Source organism: Mus musculus, chromosome 7 (genome assembly GCF_000001635.26).
Source record: "Mus musculus strain C57BL/6J chromosome 7, GRCm38.p6 C57BL/6J".
Taxonomy (NCBI): Eukaryota; Metazoa; Chordata; class Mammalia; order Rodentia; family Muridae; genus Mus; species Mus musculus.
The window spans coordinates 66,760,360-66,785,346 of NC_000073.6; the positions used below are offsets into that span (position 1 = coordinate 66,760,360).

General features: G+C 42.8%; 1 protein-coding gene across 4 annotated transcripts in view; it reads left to right on the forward strand.

Moving 5' to 3' along the window:
• Window positions 1-24,987, forward strand: part of Cers3 (ceramide synthase 3) — a 90,575-nt gene that overhangs the window by 27,242 nt on the left and 38,346 nt on the right. For all 4 annotated transcript variants that reach the window (XM_006541001.4, XM_030242803.1, XM_006541002.4 and 1 more), the window contains 6 exons: window positions 3,816-3,989; window positions 13,231-13,345; window positions 19,192-19,310; window positions 21,435-21,492; window positions 23,043-23,093; window positions 24,418-24,510. In XM_006541001.4, coding sequence (XP_006541064.1) covers window positions 3,816-3,989; window positions 13,231-13,345; window positions 19,192-19,310; window positions 21,435-21,492; window positions 23,043-23,093; window positions 24,418-24,510 — 610 coding nt within the window. The remainder of the gene's footprint in view (window positions 1-3,815; window positions 3,990-13,230; window positions 13,346-19,191; window positions 19,311-21,434; window positions 21,493-23,042; window positions 23,094-24,417; window positions 24,511-24,987) is intronic.

A 24,987-nucleotide genomic window follows, 5' to 3' on the forward strand; every position in this document is an offset into this window, starting at 1 on the left:
GGAAGGTTGGCTGAAAAGAAACTGGATTGTTAAGGCCTGTGCCTGGAGCTCCATATCTGCATGTGGAGATCTGGCAGAGAGTTTTATACCTGAGGGGCTGTCATCTGATTGAGACACTTCTTCAGAACAGTTTGCTTTTGTTTGTTGTTTTGTGGCAGGCTCCAAACTATACAGTTTAAATTGGTCTTGAATTTGAAATCTTTTTCTTTGAGATATCTTACTCTTTTGTTCTTAACATATAATTCACATATTATATTATTGGGTTTTTTTTGTTGTTTTTTGTTTTTGGTCTTTTTGGTTTTTTGAGACAGGGTTTTTCTGTATAGCCCTGGCTGTCCTGGAACTCACTCTGTAGACCAGGCTGGCCTCGAACTCAGAAATCCACCTGCCTCCTCCTCCCAAGAGCTGGGATCAAAGGCATGTGCCACCACGCCTGGCTTACATTATTCTTTAAAGTGCACATTTAAACCCTTTTTAGTATATTCTCTGTTTTTTAGTAACACGGATCTTTAATACTTCATTAGTCCCAGAGAAATGCCATGCCCCTCCCTTAGAAGTCATCTCTCATCCTCTCAAGCCAATAATGCCCCCTCCTCCACGTCCACAGCCCCAAGGTATATCAGTGGCAGTGTGAATTTGTTTGGCCCTCATAGTCTCTTGTGTTTTGATGCTTGGCCCATAGGGAGTGGCACCATTAAGAGGTATGGCCTTGTTGGTGTGTGTGTGGCCTTGTTGGAGTAGGTGTGGTCTTGTTAGAGAATGTGTGTTGCTGTGGAGGCGGGCTTTGAGGTCTCTCTCATATATACTCAAGCTATGCCCAGTGTGGTCCACAGTCTCTTTCTGCTGCCTGTGGCTCAAGATGTAGAACTCTCAGCTCCTTCTCTAGCACCATGCCTGCCTACATGCTGCCATGCTTCCTGCCAAGATAGTAATGGACTGATCCACTGAATTTTAATCCAGCCCCAATTAAATGTTTTCCTTTATAAGAGTTACTGTGGTCGGCTGTACAATGTCTTCACAGCAATAGAAACCCTAAGACAGTCTCTAACATACTCTCTGTCTCCATGGAGCTGTTTATTCTGAATGTATCATAGCCATGAGCTCAGATAGGCCATGCCGTTTGTGTCTGGCTTTTTACTTAAGGTACGGTTTTAGGAGTCATCCACTTTATGAGAGAATCCTTTGAATTTTCTTGCTATCTAGGAGTGATCGGCAGATAATGTAAACTCTCAAGGGCAGTGCCTGGGGCTCTGACTTCTCTGGGGCCTGTCAGTGTTTGTTAGGCTTTGTTGTCACACTTGGTGATGGGAAGTGACAGTTTGAGCTCATGTCTCTTTCTTGGTTGATACTGTAGAGCATCTCCTCTTGTGCTTACTTTACTGACCGTGTGTGTGTGTGTGTGTGTGTGTGTGTGTCTCAGGTGAAATGCTTATTCAGATACTTTCTAAAGATGAGCTGTTTGCCTTGCTATTAGTGCGTTGTAAGGATTCTATGCATATTTGAATCATTTCCCTTATGAGACACACTTTCAGACTTTCCTCTGTCCTTTGGGTACCACTGAGGCACAGGGTCTTTCCCTCTGATCTCTTTTGATCCACCTCTGCTCTTGTTGTTTTTGCTTTGCCTGTCATCTCAGAAGGCCTCGTCTGAGACAAGGTCACCAAGGTTCACTCCATTATCCTCTTTATGGGAGTCATATAACTTTGGCTCTGTTGTATAACATTTAGATCTGTGCTTCGTTTTGAGTTCTTCTTGACTTTTGTATGAACAAAGGGATCTGAGACCCCTGCATCTCCCGTCGTGGATGTTTGATAGCCTTGCTCAGGGAAAGAGCACGTAGTATGGAGTGAGCTTTGTTTCTAAGTGTGAGCTACATTTTCTGGAGTCTGCTGTTTTCTTCTGCTTCCTCTCTGTCTTCTATTACATTGTTTGTTTTGTTGGCTGTCTTTACTTGGTGTGACCGGGCATTAAACTGACTATTGTTTCCAGCAAATCTGAAGTTCTACTGGCATCTAATGCTAAGGACTTACTCCTGCAGAACTTATAAGCTGCTTGAAAAGTTGTATTTTTTTCCCAAGGCAGAAAAATCCATGTTTCTCTGAGCTATGTTTTAGGAGTGAGCAACTTATTTTATGTAGTAATTATTAAACAATACTAGTGGGGGAGGGTGACCCCTAACTCATTGCATTGCTATCAGCTCCTAGCCCTGGTGTTTTAATTATTGTCAGAGGCAATAATGCCACAAATCTGCAGAGACAAACTCCTCAAAAGATACATTTGTCCTTACATTCATACCTAGTTCTGATTTGAATGATGAGCCCAGGTTGGTAAAAGGCTTTACCTTGCATTGATTTCTAAAATCTGTAAGAATTGTAGATTGACCCAAATATTTACCCTTGTTCTGAGCTATACCTAGGTGTGAAAAGCTGCATAGATATTTCTGGGGTGGTAGGGGAGGTATGCTGAGGTCAAACTCAGGCCAGAGCCTTGTATGTGAGCGTGTCCTACCACTGAGCTACGTCCTCAATCCCCGGCCAGGTCTCTGTGCTCAAAGACACTTCTGGGCTGGTTGTTGGGACAACAAAGGGAAGCAACAGGATCCAAGCCACTTGTCAGTGCTTGCTCCTGCTTTTCCATCTTCCACAGGTCACATCCACTCGCTGCTGGCCATCTTTACTGGACACATCTCAGCTGGACCCAGTGCCCAGGCTGCCTCACAGCATCTTGTATTTTTTATTCTTCATTTTATTTTTCTGTTTTAGTTAGGATTCTTTATTTCCTTTTATTGAAAATAGATTTTTTTCCCCACATAATATATTCTGCTTATGGTTTCTATTCCTTCTACTCCTCCCAGTTCCTTCCCATCTCCCCTCCTATCTGTTTCTGTCTCTCATTAGAGAAAAACGAGCTTCTAAGGATAATAACATGATGATGATGATACAAAACTAACACATTAGAACTGGACAATTTTATGGTACCTAAAAAATATGTATCAAAATTACTCATTTTAAACAGGCTTGCCTCACCTACAAGCCTATTTGGCTCTCAAGATGGGAGCCTTATTTATTAACTTCTGTGTCCCCCACATCTAGCACAGTACTTCACAGATAAGAGAGTCTGCATAAATATAATTATTAACAGGTGCCATGCCCAATAGCGAAGGTTTGTAATCCTAGCAACTAAGACGCCGAAGCAGGAGGACCACAGGTTGGAAGTTTGCCTGGGCTACAAAATGGGTGCAAGGCTAGTCTATGCAATTTAGTGACGACTGGCTTCAGAATGAAAAGGGGGACAGGCACGAATCTCACTGTAGAGTCCTGGCCTAATGTGAGTGAAAGTCTAAGTTCAATCCCCACTACCACAAAACAATACAAATAAAAAGATTACCGGTGTGACATCATGTAAACTCCTTGTCCTTCATCTCCCAGGAAATGTCCTAGACTGCTTGGGAAGTTTTATCTACACATTGAAACTTTCAGGAGCTTGATCTTTGATACTTGGAAGCTGTGAGCCCATTACATTATTTTTATATCATGAGTCATATGAGGAAAATAAATATCTGAAATAGCCACATTTGTGCGTCCCAAAACATGAAGAGGAGCGTGTTAAGCTTGGCTTTCTCATCCCAGAGCCTCAGGACCTGGGGGCGCTGGGTGCAGTTTCCTTGTTACATGCAGAGGAAGACCGTGAGAGCTCGTCTCTCACCTTTATTCTCAGATCCTGCTTTAGGTGTTTTCAAGGACAGCATTCCACAATATCCCAGTTCCAAGTGCTGAGGATACGAAGCTAACATATCCTTTTCTTCATTGTTCTAGAATGTTTCAGACGTTTAGAAAATGGTTCTGGTCGGAGAGATACTGGCTTCCTCCAACAATAAAGTGGTCAGACCTGGAAGATCATGATGGGCTTGTCTTCGTGAAAGCTTCCCACTTATACATCACAATTCCATATGCCTTTCTTTTAATGGTCGTCAGATACTTCTTTGAAAAGTAAGTGGTACTTACGTGTTTCCCTTCCCATCCCGCTATTGCTGACTCTATAATGGTAAAGTCCCAGACTTTGTCCTTAGGGAGTCCCTTGTTCAGAGTACACAGGAAACATTATTTGCAGGAAGAATTAGAGGTGCGAGTATCGTTGTGTGCTTTACTCTTTTTTTTAAATAGATTTATTTATTATATATAAGTACACTGTAGCTGTCTTCAGATACCCCAGAAGAGGGCATCAGATCTCATTGGTTGTAAGCCACCATGTGGTTGCTGGGATTTGAACTCATGATCTTCAGAAGAGCAGTCAGTGCTCTTAACCGCTGAGCCATCTCTCCAGCCACCCCCCCCCCTTTTTTTGCGTGCTTTACTCTTACAGTAAAAGTCAAACAAGGCTGAGACAGACTGAATATGGGGAGACAGCTATGATGAGCGCACGATGTGGGCATGTGTGGGAATATCACAGTGAATTGCATTGATTTGTACAATTAGCACTGCTAATAGCAAATTGTGACAGTGCTAGGAAAAAAAAAAAACTATTTCTTGAAGACGAACTGTCATTCTAGAATGTCTGGAAAACACCAGAAATGTCTCATTAAGGAGCAAACCAACCTCCTCTGTGTAGCATAGCTTATTTTTAAGTTGTATAGTTAGTTGTCCTGTCTTCCAAAGTGTAAGGAAATCAGGAAACAATGTTAGTTTGCTTTCTCAGAAAGTAATAAACCTTTTTCTTGATTTAATTCGTGTAGATATTTCTATATACTATATTTCTATATACTGTATGTCTATTCAACCCTGCAATAAAAGCGTATTCGTGTTCTGACAGCAGGAAGCAAATGCGAATGCTCATGTGTAGTTTCTGTAGTGGCCTCGGCCGTGAGCACATTAGTTCATTTGAAGCGGAAAAAGTGTGTTTGAATGGCAAGAGTTGGAGAGACTTAAGACAGGCCTGATAAAGATCAAGTAGTCCAAGATCAAATGCACAAACCACCTGTTTATAACCGTCTGCAAGAGGCCTCACCTGGAGTGTCTGGTTGACCAGTTCTGTTTCATGGACTCACCAAACCCAGCAGCTTCACTTGGGTCAAAAATGGACTGTTGCTCTCATGAAGAAGAGACCCCTGGTCTGCCCCTGAGCTGTGGCTCAGTGCACTTGAAAAGTCCTTCTCTCTAAAAAACATTTTTTATTATGTGTACCTACTTAAGACGCCTTTTCCCTTCCCTCAGAAGTATTTATTTTTATTTATGTGTACATCTTTATGATACATATATCTTGGTGTCTGTAGAAGCTAGAAGGCGGCATTAGACCCCATGGAGCTGGAATTATAGGAACGTGTGACCTGCACTAAGTAGATGCTGGGGACTGAATTCAGATTCTATGGCAGAGCCACAGTACCCTTAACCATGGAGTATCTCTCTAGCTCCTGCCCTTCCCGTTTAACAGTAAACAGTGGGCAACTGTTGCTTCCAGTATCTGCTCAGCCAGTGAGGCAGGGCATCCTTTAGGTTGCCAGAGCACCACATACCAAGTCTCTATGTCTATGTCTCGCCTGGCTAACAACAGTGTGGACAAATGCCTTCTTTAATTCTTAGGGCCGCCCTTGCTTTCTCAAGGGATTACATGTAGTCATTATTTTCTAACTCCTTATCAAGTTAATTCTCAACAATGCAGCCTGAGTTCTTTCTATTCTCTCTTTTATTTATTTTTATGTGTATGGGAGTTTTGCCTACAGGTATATCTGTGTGTCACATGTGTGCAGTGCCTGAAAAAGTCAGAAGTCGGTGTTTGATCCCCTGGTAATGAGGTTGCAGATGGTTGAGGGTCACCATGTAGGTGCTGGACTTGAACATAGGTCTTCTGTAAGAGCAGTCAGTGCTCTTACCCATTGAGCGTCTCTCCAGCTCAGCTCTTTCAAGTCTGCGATGCTACAGAAACATATTTCTTTCAGTCAGATAGGAAAAATGGCAGAGATCATACTTCATAAATTAAGATAAAGTTTACATTATTTGTTATAAATTAAACCATTTTTACCCTAAATAACATATTTTCTATTTCTTACAAAAGTGTTTGTAAGTACAGATTTGATGGTACAAAAACCATGAGTACTCTGCAGGTGGGAAAGCAGGAGGTTAATCCTCAGTGCTCAGTGGTACTCAAACACACGTGCCATGACATCAGGCTCAGCACTGTTGACTTGAGTGAGGGGCTGTTTGTTTGTTTGTTTGTTTCTGGTTATACGGACATTTTTAAAAATCTCACAGTACAATGCTTCTGATAGTGGAAGAGAGTAAGCAAATATCTCCTGGGAATCAAGAAAGAGCTTAGAAAGTTTCCTGTATGGAAGGAAGGAGCATCCAGAGACTGCCCCACCCGGGGATGCTCACAGTTATCTACTGGATGGAACATAGGGCCCCCAATGAAGGAGCTAGAGAAAGTACCCAAGGAGCTAAAGGGGTCTGCAACCCTATAGGAGGAACAACAATATGAACTAACCAGCACCCCCAGAGCGTGTGTCTCTAGTTGAATATCTTGCAGAGGATGACTTAGTAGGCCATCAATGGGAGGAGAGACCCTTGGTCTTGCAAAGATTATACGCCCCAGTACAGGGGAATGCCAGGGTCAGGAAGTGGGAGTGGGTGGGTTGGGGAGCAGGGCAGGGGGAGGGTATAGGGGACTTTCGGGATAGCATTTGAAATGTAAATGAAGAAAATATCTAATAAAAAAAGAAATTTTCCTGTAAATGTGAATTGCCTTCACAGATTTTATACATTTGATACTGTCAAACTGTTTATGTATTTATTCATTTATTTAGATTAAGACAAGTAGTTTTTTGCGGGTTTACCCTCTATAAATTCTTTAATGTCTTTGTAATATGGTTTTAAAGAGGCCTACTCAAAGTTCAACACATGAGAATTGGACAGTCCCTGTAGAACAGAGCTTAGCCCCTGAAGAGTTTAGCCCAAGACAAGGAGTATAGGATAGTTCCACAGAGGATAGAGGATGTCCCCCGAGGCCCAAGGCAGAGGTGGAAGGTGCAAAGCCACACCTCTTCTTTCATGCCTTTGTATGCAGAGAAGGTCCCAGCTTCTCCCCTTCCTCACCATCTCATAGAATCCTGAGAAACCAATTTTCAGTAGTTTTCAGAAGTTGAGAAAAGATTATCCACTGTTAACTCACAAGAATGGATCGAAATGGCCTCATACAAACTGTACATTAGAGCAGAATGTTTGATGATGGCAGCCTGACTTCATTCATGTGACTTTGGAATCCTCATGCTGTGTGTGCCTGCATTGTTGCTTGCATAACTGATATAACACCAAGACCTAATTCCCCTCCTTTCTTGAACACAGTCAGCAGCAGAATGTCTCTCCACTTTGCCCTCCGTTCATCCGGTGCAAGCTACTTCCTTTTTATGTGTCTTTAGGTATTGTCCTCAATTACATTTCCAATGCTATACCAAAAGTCCCCCATACCCTCCCCCCCACCTCCCTACCCACCCACTCCCACCTTTGGCCCTGGCGTTCCCCTGTACTGGGGCACATAAAGTTTGCAAGTCCAATGGGCCTCTCCAGTGATGTCTGACTAGGCCATCTTTTGATACATATGCAGCTAGAGTCAAGAGCTCCGGGGTACTGGTTAGTTCATAATGTTGTTCCACCTATAGGGTTGCAGTTCCCTTTAGCTCCTTGGGTATTTTCTCTAGCTCCTCCACTGGGGGCCCTGTGATCCATCCAATAGCTGACTGTGAGCATCCACTTATATGTTTGCTAGGCCCCGGCGTAGTCTCACTAGAGACAGCTATATCAGGGTCCTATCTCTGGGTGGCATGGGCTTTCTCCAGTAGAACTTAGTCTGTCTAGAAGTTGGAATGCTTCTTTCTTTTTAATCACATTACCTTATGAAACTTTTACCTAACTTCTGCATTTAAAAAATGAAATAAGGGGCTGATCATCTGATCATTCATAACCAAGTGTCTTAGGGTTTTACTGCTGTGGACAGACACCATGACCAAGGCGAGCCTTATAAAAACATTTAATTGGGGCTAGCTTACAGGTTCAGAGGTTCAGAGGTTCAGTCCATTATCATCAAAGTGGGAGCATAGCAGTATCCAGGCAGGCATGGTGCAGGCAGAGCTGAGAGTTCTACGTCTTCATCCAAAGGCTGCTAGTGGAAGACTGACTTCCAGGCAACTAGAGTGAGGATCTTATACCCACACCCTCAGTGAAACACCTATTCCAACCAGGTCACACCTATTCCAACAAGGCCACACCTCCAAATGGTGCCACTCCCTGGTCCAAGAATATACAAACCATCACACCAAGCTTCTAGATTGTAATTAAACAGAAACTTTTTGAAGTACCAGAATGGACAAAACCTGGCAGAGGTTACAGTCTTTGTCAGAACTGGAGAAAGGATTTTATTTATTTATTTATTTATTTATTCCTCCTCCTGTTGGGGTTGGTTCTTTTTATTTGTTTGGGAGTGCTCTTGAGACTGGGTTGCATGTAGCACAGGCTGGCCACAATGTTTATTTCGCTGAGGGTGATCTTAAAGTAATGAGCCTTCTACTTCTGTCTCCCAAGGGCTGATATTAGAGGCAGACTAGGTGAGTGCCCTGCTAACTGAGATACACTGAACTGTGTGTGTGTATGCACATTTGTTCATGTGTGGATGCACATGTGTGTGCAGATATGTGCACTCACCTGTAGAGGCCTGAGGCTGATGTCAGTCTAAATTGATTTCTATTTTATTCATTAAAGCAGAGTCTCTCAGTTGAGCCCAGAGCTTGACTGTATGTCTCTCGCTTGCTCTGGGGATGGCCTGTGAGCATGCCTGGGATATTTCTGGATAGTTAATTGGTGTTAGAGGGCCCACTGTGGTCAGCAACTGACCTGTAAGCTTTAAAAAACAAAAACCAAGCAAACACTTTCCTCCTCTCCGTTGATTTTGCTCCTGTTGTGTCTCGGCCTCTGAGCACTGGAGTCACAGGCAAGCAGGCCGCTAGGCTCACTTTGCATTTACCTGGGTTCTGGGGGTCCAGACTTTGGTCCTCACCCTTGACATGGCACATGCTTTATCCAGTGAGTCATCTCCTCAGGCCCTCATTTGAATATTTTGTTTTCATTTGTGACCCTTTGAGGTTGGGTCTCTCTGTTGTCCAGCTGGGCATTGAACATACAGCTCTTGATCCACCCCTTCAGCCTTCCCGGTAGCTGAGACTGCAGCTTGGACCACATACCTAGTGTACCACACTTGTAGTTTTAAAACTCAGCTTAATTGAAGGTTTACTTTCATGTAGTGCATTAAAAGATTGATGCAAATAGTCACACCACCATCTCCAGGATGATGATATGGATGTCTATCAATGTGGGCAGGTCCATTTATCCTTTTCTATTTATTATCCTTGTTAATCCATTTGCTTTCTATCATTTTAACTTTATATTTTTTTAGAATTATCTATAACCCGAATTACAGACTGTAGCACTTTGTGTATGTGTTTCATTTAACAAGTATTTGAGATTTTTTCACATGTAATGCATATATATTAACATTTTCTTAAGACTGACTAATCTTCCCATATATTTATACACCATACAAGTGTATTTGAACTATTTGATGGACGCCTGTGTTATTTACATTGTATATCCATTGTGAGTAAAAACACTGTGTACATCTGAGTGTGGGAACATGGCTGGACGTGTGCTTTCGTTTCTCTTGGGAAAGATCTAAAATGTTTGCTTTTAAAGGATACTGTGTGCCTATACCGCAGGCTGTCAAGAGGAGGAAACAGACTTCCTGTCAGCACATGCTCTGACATCATACTCAGTGAAAGAAGATGATCTGAAATTCTTTTCTGTGTAAAAAGACTAGCAGGAATATTCGGAGTCAACATTTTTACAATTAGACAAAGATTCATAATGACACAGGGCATGTTGTCTAAGAAAAACAGTAGAATCCTGGAAAGAGCATTGGTTTGCTTAATTTTGGCTACCCTTAACTATCTCTGTAATAACCCTGACTGGCTAAGAGCTCAAGCACACTGCTCTAATCCCAGCACTTTGGAGGCAGAGGTAGGTGGATCTCTGAAAGTTTAAGGCCAGTCTGCTTTACACAGTCAGTTCCAGACCAGTCAGGGATGCACAGTGAGACTAAAAACCAAAACCAAAGCCCCAAACAAAAAAACAATTTAGAAGCAAAACCCAAGAACTCACGAGTACAATCTACCCTTGCAGCCTGGCAGACACTACAAGGAGAAAGCTGAAATCTTGCAAAGCATTATTAATGGAGAATTGTCATCACCTGACTGTCATAATGCTGCTGTCTGTATTCCGTCTCCCTCACAGCATGCCCAGCAGTTTTTAAAAGGGTACATTCCTGAGAGTATGCTTATCTGGAAGAATTAAAGGGGATTGGCTGATTGAGGAAATAATAATAGCTGGTACAAAAATTCGACTAAGCCAAAGCCTCTAAGTGAAAAGTGGAGAGCTGAGGTGTCATGTGGGGTGGAGCCATGCATAGCTCTGATGTGTTCTTGGAAATCTTGAAGGGCAATCTGATGTTCAACAGTTTGTGCAGGTCCAGGCAAGACTCCAGAAGTCCCTAAGCTCTCACCTCTCCATGGCTCTGATGCACTCTATAAACAGAAAGTGAGGTAGAATCCTTCTGCCTGGCTGCCCAGCAGCCCGGGGTGCTGGATCCCAGCATATGAGCAGAGCCCCTAGCAGACTGGGGGGCCTCTTGGCTCCCAGCGTTGAAGGAAGTCTCTGTCCAGTCATCAGCTGCGTAGCAACCTGATGGGCTAGAGACGCCAGTACCCACACATGACAGAGACAGAATATGCAGTTCAGGTTTTCAGACTGACTTAACTCACAGATGGGCAAACAAGGCCAAACAACTGAGGAGGAAGGCGATCTGAGGTCTAGCATCACCACCAACATGCAACAAGACCTAAGCAGACATGTTAGAACTGGGGGATTGTGGTACATACGCAGAAGACAGTGTCTCCGGGAAAGCAAGGATGCTGGAGTCACTGGACACTTAAAGCATTTTCAGAGAATCAGAAACAGTATGCCTAGGAACTAAATGAAAAGCAGGAAAGCGATGACTCAGCAAATCACAGCAGCAATAAAATCATGGGAATCATAAATCAAGATAGAGGGCCAAAGGGAAATTGTAAAATTAAGAACGGTATGACTGAAGTGAAAAAATAAGACTGTAAAGGGTTTTGATAAATGATACTACTTACGGGTATTAAGAATCCACCAATTTAGTGTGACTACATTTTCATTTGGAAACCTTTTTTATACTCTTTGTTTAGTTGCATAAAATAATAGTAATAAATCTGTGTTGATTAGAACATAACATATAAAGACATGATTTCTATGATAATATAAAGGGAGAATGAATGATGTTTTCTTTATCCCATTGAAAGTAATTTGTTATTATTTTGAACCTGGACATTATAAATTAAGATGTATTATAATTCCAGAAGGACCCCTGAGAATAAGTAGGCAGAAGGCTAGAAAGAAATAGGTTTAAGCTTTATAAACCATCAAACTGAGCAAGCACCTCTCAGACACTCCATCCAACAGCAGCAAGTCTGCTCTTCTCATGCATAGAGGGCACTCCCCATGCCATGCCATGTGCCAGACCAAAACACAAGTCTCCATGAATGGGAGGGGATGGCGACCGTGCACAGGAAGGAAGGGAGGGTAGAAACCAGGAAATTAGCAGGTAAATGAAAATGACATCAACACATTTCTAAATAACCAGAGAAGGAATCTCTCAGTAAGCCAGAAACGTCTGTAATGGAATGAAAAGGAGCAAGCGCACTGCACTAGAACCTTCTAGAATGTGCAAGGAGCAGGACTGGGGAGAATTTTCAGCTGCAAACTCCTCTAGGTAAAAATGAAGAAAGCTCAGATTAAGAGTACATTTCCACCTTAAGAAACTGGAAAAATAAGGTGAGAGTCAGCTTAAAGCAGCACTTAGGAATACTGACAATTCTGGCAGGAAATGGGTAGAAGCGACTACACAGCCAGCGTGATCTCTGCTGCCAGCAAAGCCAAGCACCTGGGGATTTGGAGTAACTGGAAACCTGACATGTTATTGACAGGAGTGAAGAATGGTGCAGCTTCTTTGGAAAGCAAATTTTCAGTTTCTTATAAAGCGATGAACACTTAATTTAACCCTTGGTTTTCTTAAAGTGAAATTCTAAATATAATATTTCATCCTAACTCCCAAATCTTGCACATAAATGTACATGAACTTACAATGAAATAAATTCTAAAGTGTGTAGTGTACCATGTTTACATAATCATAAATGATTGCTTGTGTGTAGGTCTGAAACTTTTCTCTCCTTGGACTTAGATTGTGGTGTTATTATTTTGTCTGTCTGTCTTCTGAGATACTGAAGCTACAATGGAACTCACTGTGTATCCTAGGCTGGCCTCAAATACACTGTAGTCTTTCTCTATCACCCTCCCAAGTGTTAGGTTATAATCATTAGCCACTATGCCCAGCTGTTTTCTTGGAACGTTTGGTGGGCACAGACTGGCTGTATGTAGCTCCATTGGCAATGTATATTAGTCAGATTTCCATTGCTGCAACAAAATATCCCAAAGCAATTTATTTATCTATTTACTTACTTACTTACTTACTTATTGGTTTTCCAAGACAAGGTTTCTTTGTGTAGCCCTGGCTGTCCTGGAACTCACTCTGTAGACCAGGCTGGCCTCAAACTCAGAAATCCACCTGTTTCTGCTTCCCAAGTGCTGGGATTAAAGGCGTGCGCCAACACTGCCCGGCCAAAAAAAAAAAAAAAAAAAAAAAAAAAAAAACACAAACAAAAAAAAAAACCCATAGCTTCCAGTCCAAGGTTGAGTGGCCTTAGTGCTTGGGCTCTCTTAAGATGTCATAGCATAGAAGGAGCATGTGGAGGCACAGAACGGAAATGGAGAGAAGACCCTGAGGTCCTATGGCCCCTCCCCCTTAGAAGACAGTCTTCCAATAACTTCAGGACTTCCCACTAGGCCCACCTCTTGATGGTTTACCACAGCTCCTAACAGCACACAGACCCTGTGTACTAAGCTTTTCAGTGTGGCTCATTGGGCACACTCAGCATCCTAACTAGAACAATACAAGCAAATGTCCAAGCTTTCCCCAGACATCTAAAGGTACAGCTTGGGTTTTTTGGTTATGGGCATTGACTTCTTACTTCTCAAACCTTCTTCTCATATTTTGTAGGTTTGTTGCTACACCTCTAGCAAATGCACTTGGCATTAAAAAGACACAGCACAAAATTAAACCAAATGCCATCTTAGAGAATTTTTTCAAGCATTCCACAAGCAAACCATCACATGTAAGTAACAATTCAATTCTTTGCTTGTAGATTTAAGGACCCCCTTTCCTAATGGTTTAGACAACTTGACCTACTTTGTCTATACAACAAAGAACCTCCACTTGACCATCAAACGGTTTCATCTGTTGACTACATTGTTTTGCTCTGTTGACAGACGCTGTAGCATCTCAAATGTGATAAAGTATAGATATGCATTAGAAAGTCACTGGCATTAGTAGTTAAAGCATTGCTTGAAGCTGTAGTATCATGCATTCATTAACAATCAATTCCATAACAACTTAGGCTTAGTGTTATGGCTTATGCCTGAGGCAGCAGGATTACCATGAGTTTGCCCCTAGCTTGGGCTATGTAGTGACTCCGGGGGAAAGCCTGAGATACATAGCAAGACCCTGCCTTAAAAAGTCAAATGAATAAATAATATCACAAATTCATTTTAATGGGAGTTTTAAACATTTGAATGGAGAAGGGGACACCTGATAATTTGATGATTGTGTTCCTATAGAAATTCATCATGAAATCCCCAGGATGCCATTCATTCACACTTGCCCTTGTTTTATCCAAGGCCTCAACATACACGGCAACATGCAGAAGCCCCGATTTCTCCCCAAAAATAGAATTTTCAAGAACATCACAATTCTTTCACAATACAAAGTATCCTTTGGCGGTGCAGTACACTGAAGGTTTATATATCACAAGACATTTTATTTCGTAGTTATAAGGCCATGTCCAGGCACCTCTGTTTTATTATTTTGCGTAGTTAAAATGGCAGGCAAAATAAACCTTCCAAAGTGGCTGTCCTCTAGACTGAATAAAGAAAGCTACCACCTGCCTGTTTTAAAAACCAAGACTATGTGCTACCAACCTTTTAGGGGAAAGGTTTTGAACCATTTAAACTGCATTTGTTGAATTGGGCAGTGCTTATTATCTGGGGGTGTTATTGCTCCAGTGGGGTCCTTGCACAGGAAGGTATGCTGAGGCTTGACACAACATAAGACGTAAAGAGTGTAGTGTGGCTCATGGCTGAAGAGCTGTCTATAGCTCTTTCTGCTCCTAGCTTCTGCACATGACCGACTTTATCAAACAAGAACCCTGACACTACCTGTGTTTTGTTTCCAGGGTCTTTATGTGACCATGGCCACCCACCCAAATAAATACTTTGGTTTCCACTCGTGTTGTGTAAAAAATTGGGACTCCTGTAAGGAGTCCTTCTATTCCTGTTTCTGCTTGGGGATAACTAATGTCCATAATATTGTATATAGAATGTGTAGCTCCTATCAGCTGTACTTGCTGAAACCAAGAGCTCCAAGTCATTGGAAAGGGTGTGTGTATGTGAGTGTGTGTGTGTGTGTGTGTGTGTGTGTGTGCGCGTGTGCGTGTGCGTGTGTACATGTGTGCTATGGTGTGCATGTGAAGATCAGAGGACAGCTTTTCGGAGTCAGTTCTCTTCTTCCCCTCCTGGGCTGCAGAGGTTAAATTCAGGCCATCAAACTTACCTAGAAGGCACATTTACCCACCAAGTCATCTCAACACCTCTGAAGTCTAAGATATTTGAAATAATTGAGAAAGCTTGCTTCCTATGGAAAGAAAACGTCCATGTGACAATCAAAACAAAACTGGGAAGGAACTAGACTAGGTGATGTTCATGACTGGGCTGGAGGAAACAAAGCCCAGCGAGGGGAAGCCAGCTGCTGTGCAGTTAATACACAGCTGGGGGCGGGGGGGCAGGAGCTCATCGAATGGGGCCACACCCCTGCAGGGCTCCTACAGCTCCACCCCAAGAACGTCATCATCTATCCACAGCATGGGAAAACCGATTTTAAAAACAAACACCCACAAAGTTGGAGTTGTGCTGGTTTCAACTCCACAAACAGTGAGGTCCAACTTGACATAGGTCTAGCTCAGACATGTCCATCAAGTGAGAGAAAAGACATCTAGCTCACCCGAAGTATTGGCGAGCTTTATCTACCAAACCAAGGAGGTGATGGAAAAGACTCCTGATGCCTACTGCTCCTGCCTCACAAAAGGGTGCACATTTGGGTAGCAGATCCAGATAGCAAGAAAAACGCCTATACTGAAAGATTCTAGAATGTAGGAAGATAGACTATAACTCAGAAAGGCAAAGTTGCGGCTCGAGTAGTGATTCAGCTACAGAGACTAATATCATGAGGCCTTCACGGGCCTTGGTCAGCACCATACTAAAACATTTTCTCCATTTATAGCTTAAGTTTAAAGCAAGTTACTGAGCAGATAAAAAATGTTTTGTATTAAATTAAAACCTGAGTATAACCACTACAATCATATGTTAATCCTAGAATGTATGTAGAATAGTTATACCTGTAGGTAACACCTACATTCATTCAGACAGTTGGGCTCCTAAGCCCAAGGCTGTTTCTCCAGCTGTAGTTTGCACCAATAAAGCAGCAACATTTCAGAGTGGTCAGGGGTGTCTATCTGTGATATGACAATGTCATCTATAAATATGTATGGCCACACGCATAGCTTTCTTGATTCATATGCAGCCTAGAGCCCAACATAACAGAACAGGTTGAGTTACATGCAGTGCACACAGTATCAACCCTGGGCTCCTCAATTCGCCCTTCTTAGAGCATCCTTGGCACACAAAAGATAATGCTAATGACTAATATTTGAGGTCTATACCATCAATTTTGTGTCTGTCGAAAACAGAATTCTACAGACTATTTTAAAAGATGTTTTTTCAATCGCTTGCTTCTTAATTGTCCTTGTTCCCATTCCCATGGCAACTTGGACTCTTCCCTGCATGCTTTAGGTGCCCAGCAAACACTTGCTTTGTGTGCTAAGAGAATGGGTCTTGATGGTTTTGTGTGTGAGGCTCCTCTCAAAAAAAATTCATTTATGATGCCAGTATTGTTCAGAGTTCAGCTAGGTGCCTCTGTAGCCCAAAACAAGAAAGGAAACACCATGTTTGCTATCTTATAGATGATACACATCAGGTGCTTGTAGAAACGATACAATAGTACAAAACTGGATTGGTCTAAGATCTGGGAAAATTCCAGAAAGAAGGCAAGGCCTTGAATGTTTTGCTCACTGCTGAATCTCTTAACACCTGGTCTGCTAGTAAGGAGAGGCTCTTTGCATGTTTTTGAGTAAGTGGGTGAATAACATATTTAAAAAGGTAAAGTGGGCTCCAAGGTGTTTTCACTGTAAGGACCCAGACACCAGGTACTCAAAATAACCCTGTGACAGAAGAAGATGCACCAAGCAATGGGATTTGAATTGCATGTTGTTTCAGGGAATCAATAGGCTGTCAGGTTATTTTAGAAGTAAGGATGTATGTAGGTTTCTACTTTGTACATGATTTTCAGCCCACAGTCATTTTTCTGTTGTGAATATAAGAGTCACCAGCATTGACAGCATTGGGTTCTGTGTATAGCACACGCTCATCCCGTGGTCCTAAACCACTCCTGTGAGGTGGATAGCACGTGCTTTTACATCATGCCATTCTCCTCAGGGCAGAGTGCAGTACTCAAGGCTCCCGGACTAGGGGCAACAGGGTTGGGCCTTTGGTTTTCAGCTTCCTATCCTTCCCACCACCTTTGTGGCCTGGATCCCTGCTGCATCCTTTTCCTCCATCCAGGGAGAATGTATATGGTGCCTTCTGGGTTGGAATATCATCCTGCTGTCTTGTTTGACCTAGGGTATGAGGCTTTTGCTGTGAAAAACAGAAGCCTAGCACAGAAGGATAACATGGGAATGTGGACATGATCTCTACCTCTAGTCTCTGTCCTCACTGTCACCTTTACAAGAGTAAGGTCTTAAAATGCAAGCATGCTGTATGTAACCCACCATGTGCATTCCAGACCAAGACCTTCCAGGAGTGACCCAAACTTGTTTGTTCTCTGTAGTTGTATCTTCCTGTGGGGCTGCTTTCTGATCCTTAAGCCTTCCCTACCCACCCCACTGTCACCTCTAGGGAACCACACATGGGAGCCCTTCCCATCTTCCCCAGCACTTTTCAGGACTCAGCTACAGTGTGACTTCCAAGAGCTCAGAAAGGTCAGTCTTGCCCTGTCTTTCCATAGCTCACCAAGCTACCTTGTCATAAGTCCTTGCTGCATTTTAGGGCAGCCACATAGACTGACCGATCTAGATCTTCAGGTTGTTGGACAGTGCTGGAAGGTAACACCTGTTCAGTCCTCTCAAAGAAACAAAGCCAACAACCAGGGATGGTTCCAGAATCCCTGACCTGTAGGGTGTTGGATGGGCTGCTTTGTGGGGAAACAGTGAATTTGATGTGTTCTGTTCTGTTGTCTCTTGTCTTCTCAACAGGTTAGTGAAGGGCCAGCCACTCAGTAAAGATACAGAACTGTGGTCACTCTTCTGTCTGTATTCAACGTGTGGCTTCTGGGGACTGTGCTGTAGTCCTGGTTCCTGGACGACTGTGATCCATACCAGATGATCTAGCAGAAACTATCTGACTGGTCACAACCTGCTAGATGACCAATAGCCAACTTTGTCAAATTTAGCCCCCAGAGTGCTCATTTGCAGTTAGCCTAAATTTCCTGTAAAACTCTGGTTAATAATTTTAAAAGTGGTTTCACATCAAAGTCCTAAGACTATATTTTTTCTCTCTGGAAGTGTTAGGGCTTGGTCTCAGCTGGTGGCCTTTGGGGATGGGACCCACTGTGCCATAGCTGAAGCTCGCATCTTGAACAGGAGGCTGAGAGTTGGCTTTAGGCAATTTGGGTTTTGCTTTGTTTTTATAACAGAATTAAGAGGGCATTTTCTTATATTAGAAAATGAAAGACCAAGAGATCAATGCCATTTTTTAAAAATGGTGAAGAACATGTTCCTTGTGAAAGAGGAGAGGGTTAGTGACCATAGGTCTAATATACAGAACACTCCTGTGACAACCCCACTGCAAAACTGGTCTGGTCCTCTTGTATTTTGGTGTGTCTTTTCTGGCTCTAGTGGACTGTGGAGTGCATAATCTTTGGGCAGTAATCCATCATCTCTGTTGTTTGCTATTTTAAATCATAGCCGGCAAAGCTTCTGTTTCCCAGCAGAGAAATGATCATCATTGTTACACTTTATAATCACTACCTTTATGGTGGGAAATAGTTTAGGTTATTTTTAAATAGACAAAATGTATCAATTTGATTGTGAAAGTGTCTAACCAACACCTGCTGTGGGTTCCCTTGGATTTTCATCTGTGACTACCAGAAAGACTGAATGAAGTAACAGAAAGCCTCCTAGCCCACGGCTTATCAACATGTGACTATTTTCACGTCTTGCACAAGCCCTAGCAACTCTCAGGCAAACTTATGTGTCTGTAGGAAATGTGAGGAAGTCATGTTTGATTGACACTGAAAGCTCTACTACTCGTACACATACAGCCGAAACCTGTGGGTTGCTAATATGTAGATAGTCCTTTCTTCTCAGCAATCCATCCACAAGCTGGGATTCTCACATTCTCTGTTTTCTGTTTGTTTGGCTTTGGCTTGGGGTCTGTGTGTGTGAATGTGATTTCACTAACAATAAAAAATGAATTCCCTGGTTCATGGTCTTCTACCTGTTTATCTCACCATCCCCTGACTGTGTGACATTTGACCCTGTTCTTTACCTTAGTTTTACAGATACATGGAGTGTGTGTATGCACACGAGTGTGTGTGTGTTTGTGTGTGTGTGTGTGTGTGTGTGTGTGTGTGTGTGTGTGTGTGTGGGTACCATAGTGTGCCTGTGAAGACACTCCTCCCTCCCCCATGTCTTGCCTTTACCCTACTGAGATGCCATGCTGGCTGCTGGTTCTCTTCTGACTGCTGTTTGCTTATTCATTTTTTTTTATTTCTTTTTTTTTCTTTTTTCAGACTGATATTTATGGACTGGCAAAGAAGTGTAACTTGACAGAGCGCCAGGTTGAAAGATGGCTTAGGATTCGGCAGAAGCAAAACAAGCCTTGCAGGCTGCAGAAATTCCAGGAGTCTTGGTAAGCAGGGCAGAAGCTCAGCTAGCTCTGTAGCTTTAGCCAACAATGTGACCATGCAGAGCACCCCTGACACTGCACTCTCCACTTCCCATAGGATATTTCCAGTTTGGCTTTCTCCCTGTACCCCAACTAAAGCACATTTGGTTTATTGAATGGTTTCATTAAATACCTCAGCAAAGGCAACAAACTAAAGCACAAAGCACAATCTTACAGCAGCTCAGAACAGACATAGTGCAAAATGCAGTTAGCGACGACCGAGAGACCCCAAGGTTTAAACTCAGTTGTTAAACAACATAAGGAAAGCATTTATAATTCAGAAGGGCTTTTTTTCCCCCTGAGGATAAAGATGTTATTCTTAGCTGTCCTTGCTTCCTCTTGTCTTCTAGAAGATACAAGGCTCTCTGGTGGACGCCGTGCCTATGCAGACATTCTGTACCTAGCCTGAACCCAGACAAACCATAACCATGTCTTATCTGGTGTTTCTCCTTTCTAGGGCAGAGGTTAGGAAGTGCCACGACTTTGCTGTCTTTGTGGTTATGGGGACGACAGGTGTGAGAAAGCATCCTTGGGCACATCCCTCAGAATGTCATCTCTGTCCTCTTCTTTATTGTAAGGAGCCACTGTGGGCAACAAGCTCTGCCTGCGGGTGCATGGGGGCACTAGGGCTTAGGCAACATACCAGTGGCCATACCTCTGCAGACAAGGGACTCCTCTCCTGAAGCTGTCATCTGCAAAGAATTCTGATGCTAGAGCTGGACCTCGTGAGCCCCTCCCCAACCCAAGCTGGAATGTGGACCAGCTTGCTTTTGCACAGGCCTTCTGCGGGGCTGCGAGTTAATGAGTAACTGTGGCTGTGCCATAGCAGGAAGACTGGATATCCAGCGTTCCCCATTGTCTTCTGGCCCTTACCGTGTTTCAGCCCCCTCTCCCATCATGGTCACTGAGCCTTGAGGCAGGGTTGGGTATAGATGCCCCATTGAGGACTGAGAACACCCTGTAATCACTTGCTGTATTAACTGCTGGCTGCTGCACAGAGAAAGTTTTCCTCCCACTCTTGAGAGCAGCACTGAACTATAGCTTTAACCATAAATATTTGGAAGGCATCTCATAACATGTTCATAGAGTAAATCAACAGAAGTAGATTTCTCCCCAGGGCCTATGCCCCTCCCTTGTAGGCTCTTGATTAGATTTATAGGACCAGGAGTGAATTTGCCTCCCATGAATCAGGGGCAGCAAATTGAGAGTTCTTTCTTGTTTTCTTCTTCTTCTTCTTCTTCTTCTTCTTCTTCTTCTTCTTCTTCTTCTTCTTCTTCTTCTTCTTCTTCTTCTCTCTCTCTCTTTCTCTCTTTCTCTCTTTCTCTCTTTTCATTTGGCTTGTGGCCCATTTCTTGACTGGGTGTTTTGTTTTGTTTATTTTCATAGTTCTTAAGTCTTTCGCATAGTAGCCCTGTATCTGGTGTGCCCTTGCTACTAAGCTGTCTCATTCCTATGCTAACTGCAGGGTTTTTGCTGTGCAGAAACCCTTTAATTTCAAGGCATCTCCCTATTGATTCTTGTTTTCACTAATGACTTGAGCTAGACAGTCCACTCAAGAAAGCCCTTGCCTATGTTAATGTCTTGAACTTTTTTACATACATTTTTTCACTCAAAGTCTTCTTGGGTCTCACATTAATATCTTTGATACTTTTGAATTGATTTTTTGTACAGGGTAAGAAACATAAATCATACTGAGCCCCAAATGTGGATACCCTGCTTCCCCAGTGCCATTTATTATATGCTATATTTTTTCCAGTGTATTTTTTGACATCTTTGTTGGCTGTATCTGTAACAGTATCATATTCCATTGGTCTCTATGTCTGTTTCTTGGGCAAGTACCATAGCACGCTTGCTTTTGGGGCTCTGGGATAGGATTTGAGACCAGGTATTATGATGTGTCTGGCATTGCTCTTTCCACTGTTTGGGTTTTTTGCTCCTGTGTGGATTTTAGGATAAGATGAGCTTATACTCATTTGACTCTAGGATACTGTTCTTCAAAGCCTGTTGTACCTAGTTCCCTTTCCCCTCGGATGTCAATCACGGCCCCAGACTCTCACGAGGACTGAGGCTTTTCCTTTCTTTTGGCAGCTGGCGATTTACATTTTACTTGCTGATAACCATGGCTGGAGCTGTATTTCTGTATGACGTAAGTTGTCATTTTTCACATCCTTGGAATTCATCTTGAATTTTAAATATTTTTGCCTATGAATTCTATCAATGTAAAGCTTTTACCTCAAAAGGATAAGAGACAGTATAAACTGACCATGACCCAGGGGCACAGATAGAGGTCACCTCGAATTCCATGTTCCCATGTGGGGATACTTCCCTGAAGTTTTATAACAGAACAAAGCAAATCATAAATGGAAATACTTTAAAAACACATCAGTGGGAAAGCCAGACAAGCAGGTCACAGCAAGGCAGGGGATTCGCAACCACAAGCCCAGGTGCCAGAAGACAACATTTTACCTTGGTTGGCAGAAGCTAAGGGGTCTGTTTGTATATTCCGAAGGATTTACCTAGCCATGAAGATGCTGGGTCACATACAAAGGTGGCTAACAAGTGGCCATGAGGAGGGGCTCATGACTCCCCAAGATAAATGGAAATTAGGCTCTAACCTTTCTACCTAGTCAGTCAGTTAGTCATTCAGTCAGCCATACAGATCATTGCCTGTTCCTCCTGAACTTCTTTCACAGTTCTTTCAGGACGTAATACTCCATAAGTTAACCAGGTTAAGAACTCTTGTCTTGACAGTGAACACACTCTGGGTCACTGTGACAGTGAACACACATGTGGGTCAGTGTGACAGTGAACACACTCTGAGTCAGTGTGACAGTGAACACACTCTGGGTCACTGTGACAGTGAACACACATGTGGGTCAGTGTGACAGTGAACACACTCTGAGTCAGTGTGACAGTGAACACACTCTGGGTCACTGTGACAGTGAACACACTCTGGGTCTGTGTCACAGTGAAGACACTCTGGGTCTGTGTCACAGTGAACACACTCTGTCTGGGTCAGTGTGACAATGAACATGCACATGGGTCAGTGTGATAGTGAACACACTCTAGGTCAGTGTGACAGTGAAGACACTCAAGGTTAGTGTGACAGTGAACACACACATGTGGGTCAGTGTCACAGTGAACACACATGTGGGTCAGTGTGACATTGAAGACACTCTAGGCCAGTGTGACAGTGAACACACATGTGGGTCAGTGTGACATTGAAGACACTCTAGGTCAGTGTGACAGTGAACACACACATGTGGGTCAGTGTCACAGTGAACACACACGTGGGTCAGTGTGACATTGAAGACACTCTAGGTCAGTGTGACAGTGAACACACATGTGGGTCAGTGTGACATTGAAGACACTCTAGGTCAGTGTGACAGTGAACACACATGTGGGTCAGTGTGACAGTGAACACACACGTGGGTCAGTGTGACATTGAAGACACTCTAGGTCAGTGTGACAGTGAACACACATGTGGGTCAGTGTGACATTGAAGACACTCTAGGTCAGTGTGACAGTGAACACACATGTGGGTCAGTGTGACATTGAAGACACTCTAGGTCAGTGTGACAGTGAACACACACATGGGTCAGTGTGACGTGTGAATACCAGAAAGATGTATGCTTCCTGCTGAGACCAGTTTTCAACTGACGGTTGTATCTTCTCTCGGCTTCCTTTGTGTTTCAGAAACCATGGGCATATGACCTCTGGGAGGTTTGGAATGACTATCCCAGACAGGTAAGTCCTCCCTAAAGGACCCCTCCCTAGCTGAACACCAAGTCCAGATACCTTCCCAGATCTCAGGGGATTTCTGTTTTGTTTTGTTTCTTTGGTGGTTGGTTGGTTTGTTTTGTTTTTAATGGCCCACTCTTAATAGGGTAGCTTAGGCTGCTCTTACATTCAATGCATACCTAGGTTGGTCCTGAACTTGCAACCCTTCTGCCCTCATTTCCAACCAAAGTGGCAGGCTAAAATAAATATTTTTGTCCTGTTAGCCTCAGCATAAACAACAACAACAAACTCAGAAAGCTGCTGGAATGACCCCTCCTCTAGGAAGGCAGGGCTTTGTTCTTGTTACCCACGTGCTAGCACATGGCTATCCTTACCTCCAGCTCCAGGGATCCAGTATTCTCTTCTGCCTTCTGCAGTAACCAGGCACACACATGGTCCATAGATATGTGCAGACAAAATATCCATGCAGATAAAATAAATAGTAAAAATGAAGTAAAACAACAGGACAAAGGAACAAGAAAGCATTAAAAAAAAAAGTCCTACTCAGTACACAGATTGTAATCTAGTCCTGTTAATGCTAGCCCATTTTCTCTTCTCAAGAGCATCCGTTAACTCTTGGTGCATAACAAACTATCCTGAAGCCTACTGCCATAAAATGCCAACTGGCACTTAGTAGGATTTTCTCCTGAGTTAGTTAGTTAGTTAATTAATTTTAAAGTTATTTATGTATGTATTTATTTATTTTGTGGCCTCTTCAGCATGATAGCTCAGCTTTCATCAACAGTGTTCATGAAATCTGTGCTTCAATTACATTGACTACTGTCCTTTTGGCCAAATACCGAGATTAAATCCATAGGCATTGCAGGAGGAGACCAAGTAAGGTGGTAAATATTAAAAGGGTGGATTTAGGTAACAGTCCATTCACTCAATAACATATCTCCCTTTGCCCTGATGACTCAAGCAATTCTCTACTATAACACTACTAAGAAATATTCTAGCAGTTGAAGTTTAATTACTTTTATTCAGAAGACAATTTTGTAGCCCTTAAATAATTGCATATCTAACATAACTTACATTAAGCTATAGTTAGGCATTCACATCGATAGCATTTTTAAAATGTCTTAGTCAAAACCTTTCTTTTGGTTTAGAATACTTACTTCTCTACTCTTTCCAAAAGTATACACCTTGACAGTTCATCTCTGACTCCCTTGGGGGAATTTAAGTCATTGCCGTCTCTTGCAATTATATGGAACGTGAATGGGTGTCAGTAAATTAAAGTATGTTGCACGAGATGTCACATTTGGAGTTATGAATGTTCTCCTCTCCTCAGCCTTTGCTGCCGTCCCAGTACTGGTACTACATTTTGGAGATGAGTTTTTATTGGTCACTGGTGTTTAGCCTGAGCACTGATATCAAGAGGAAGGTATGTTCTGTATTTACAAAACTTCTTTTATCCATTTCTTCAATTCTTCTCATTCCTTTATCCCTAGTCTACCTGGGAATTGTCTGCTGTGCATGTTTAGCTAGCTCACTGGCTATTTGGCTTGTGATAATGCATAGACAAATTCAATTATACTCATGCTTTGATGGCTTGATAAAAGCCTGCAGAAAAACAGAGACACTTTATGTTTGAAGCTGTTTTCCTGGTCTACCCTCCTTTCTGTTTCCTGTGGCTCTGGAGGAAAAGCTTGTTAGTGTAATGACTTTAGCGTTGTGCCACAGCTTTGATTGATGGCAGACTACTTTATACAATCCTTTCTAGTGTTTTCGAGGACTTTGGTGTGGCTACTGCCTCCCACCCCTCAACTTCATCGTTATCCCTCTGAGAAACCTTGTTTGACACTTCCACAGCTTTGCTTTATTCACAGAAAAACTGAGTTGCAGGTATCACTAGTGTGCC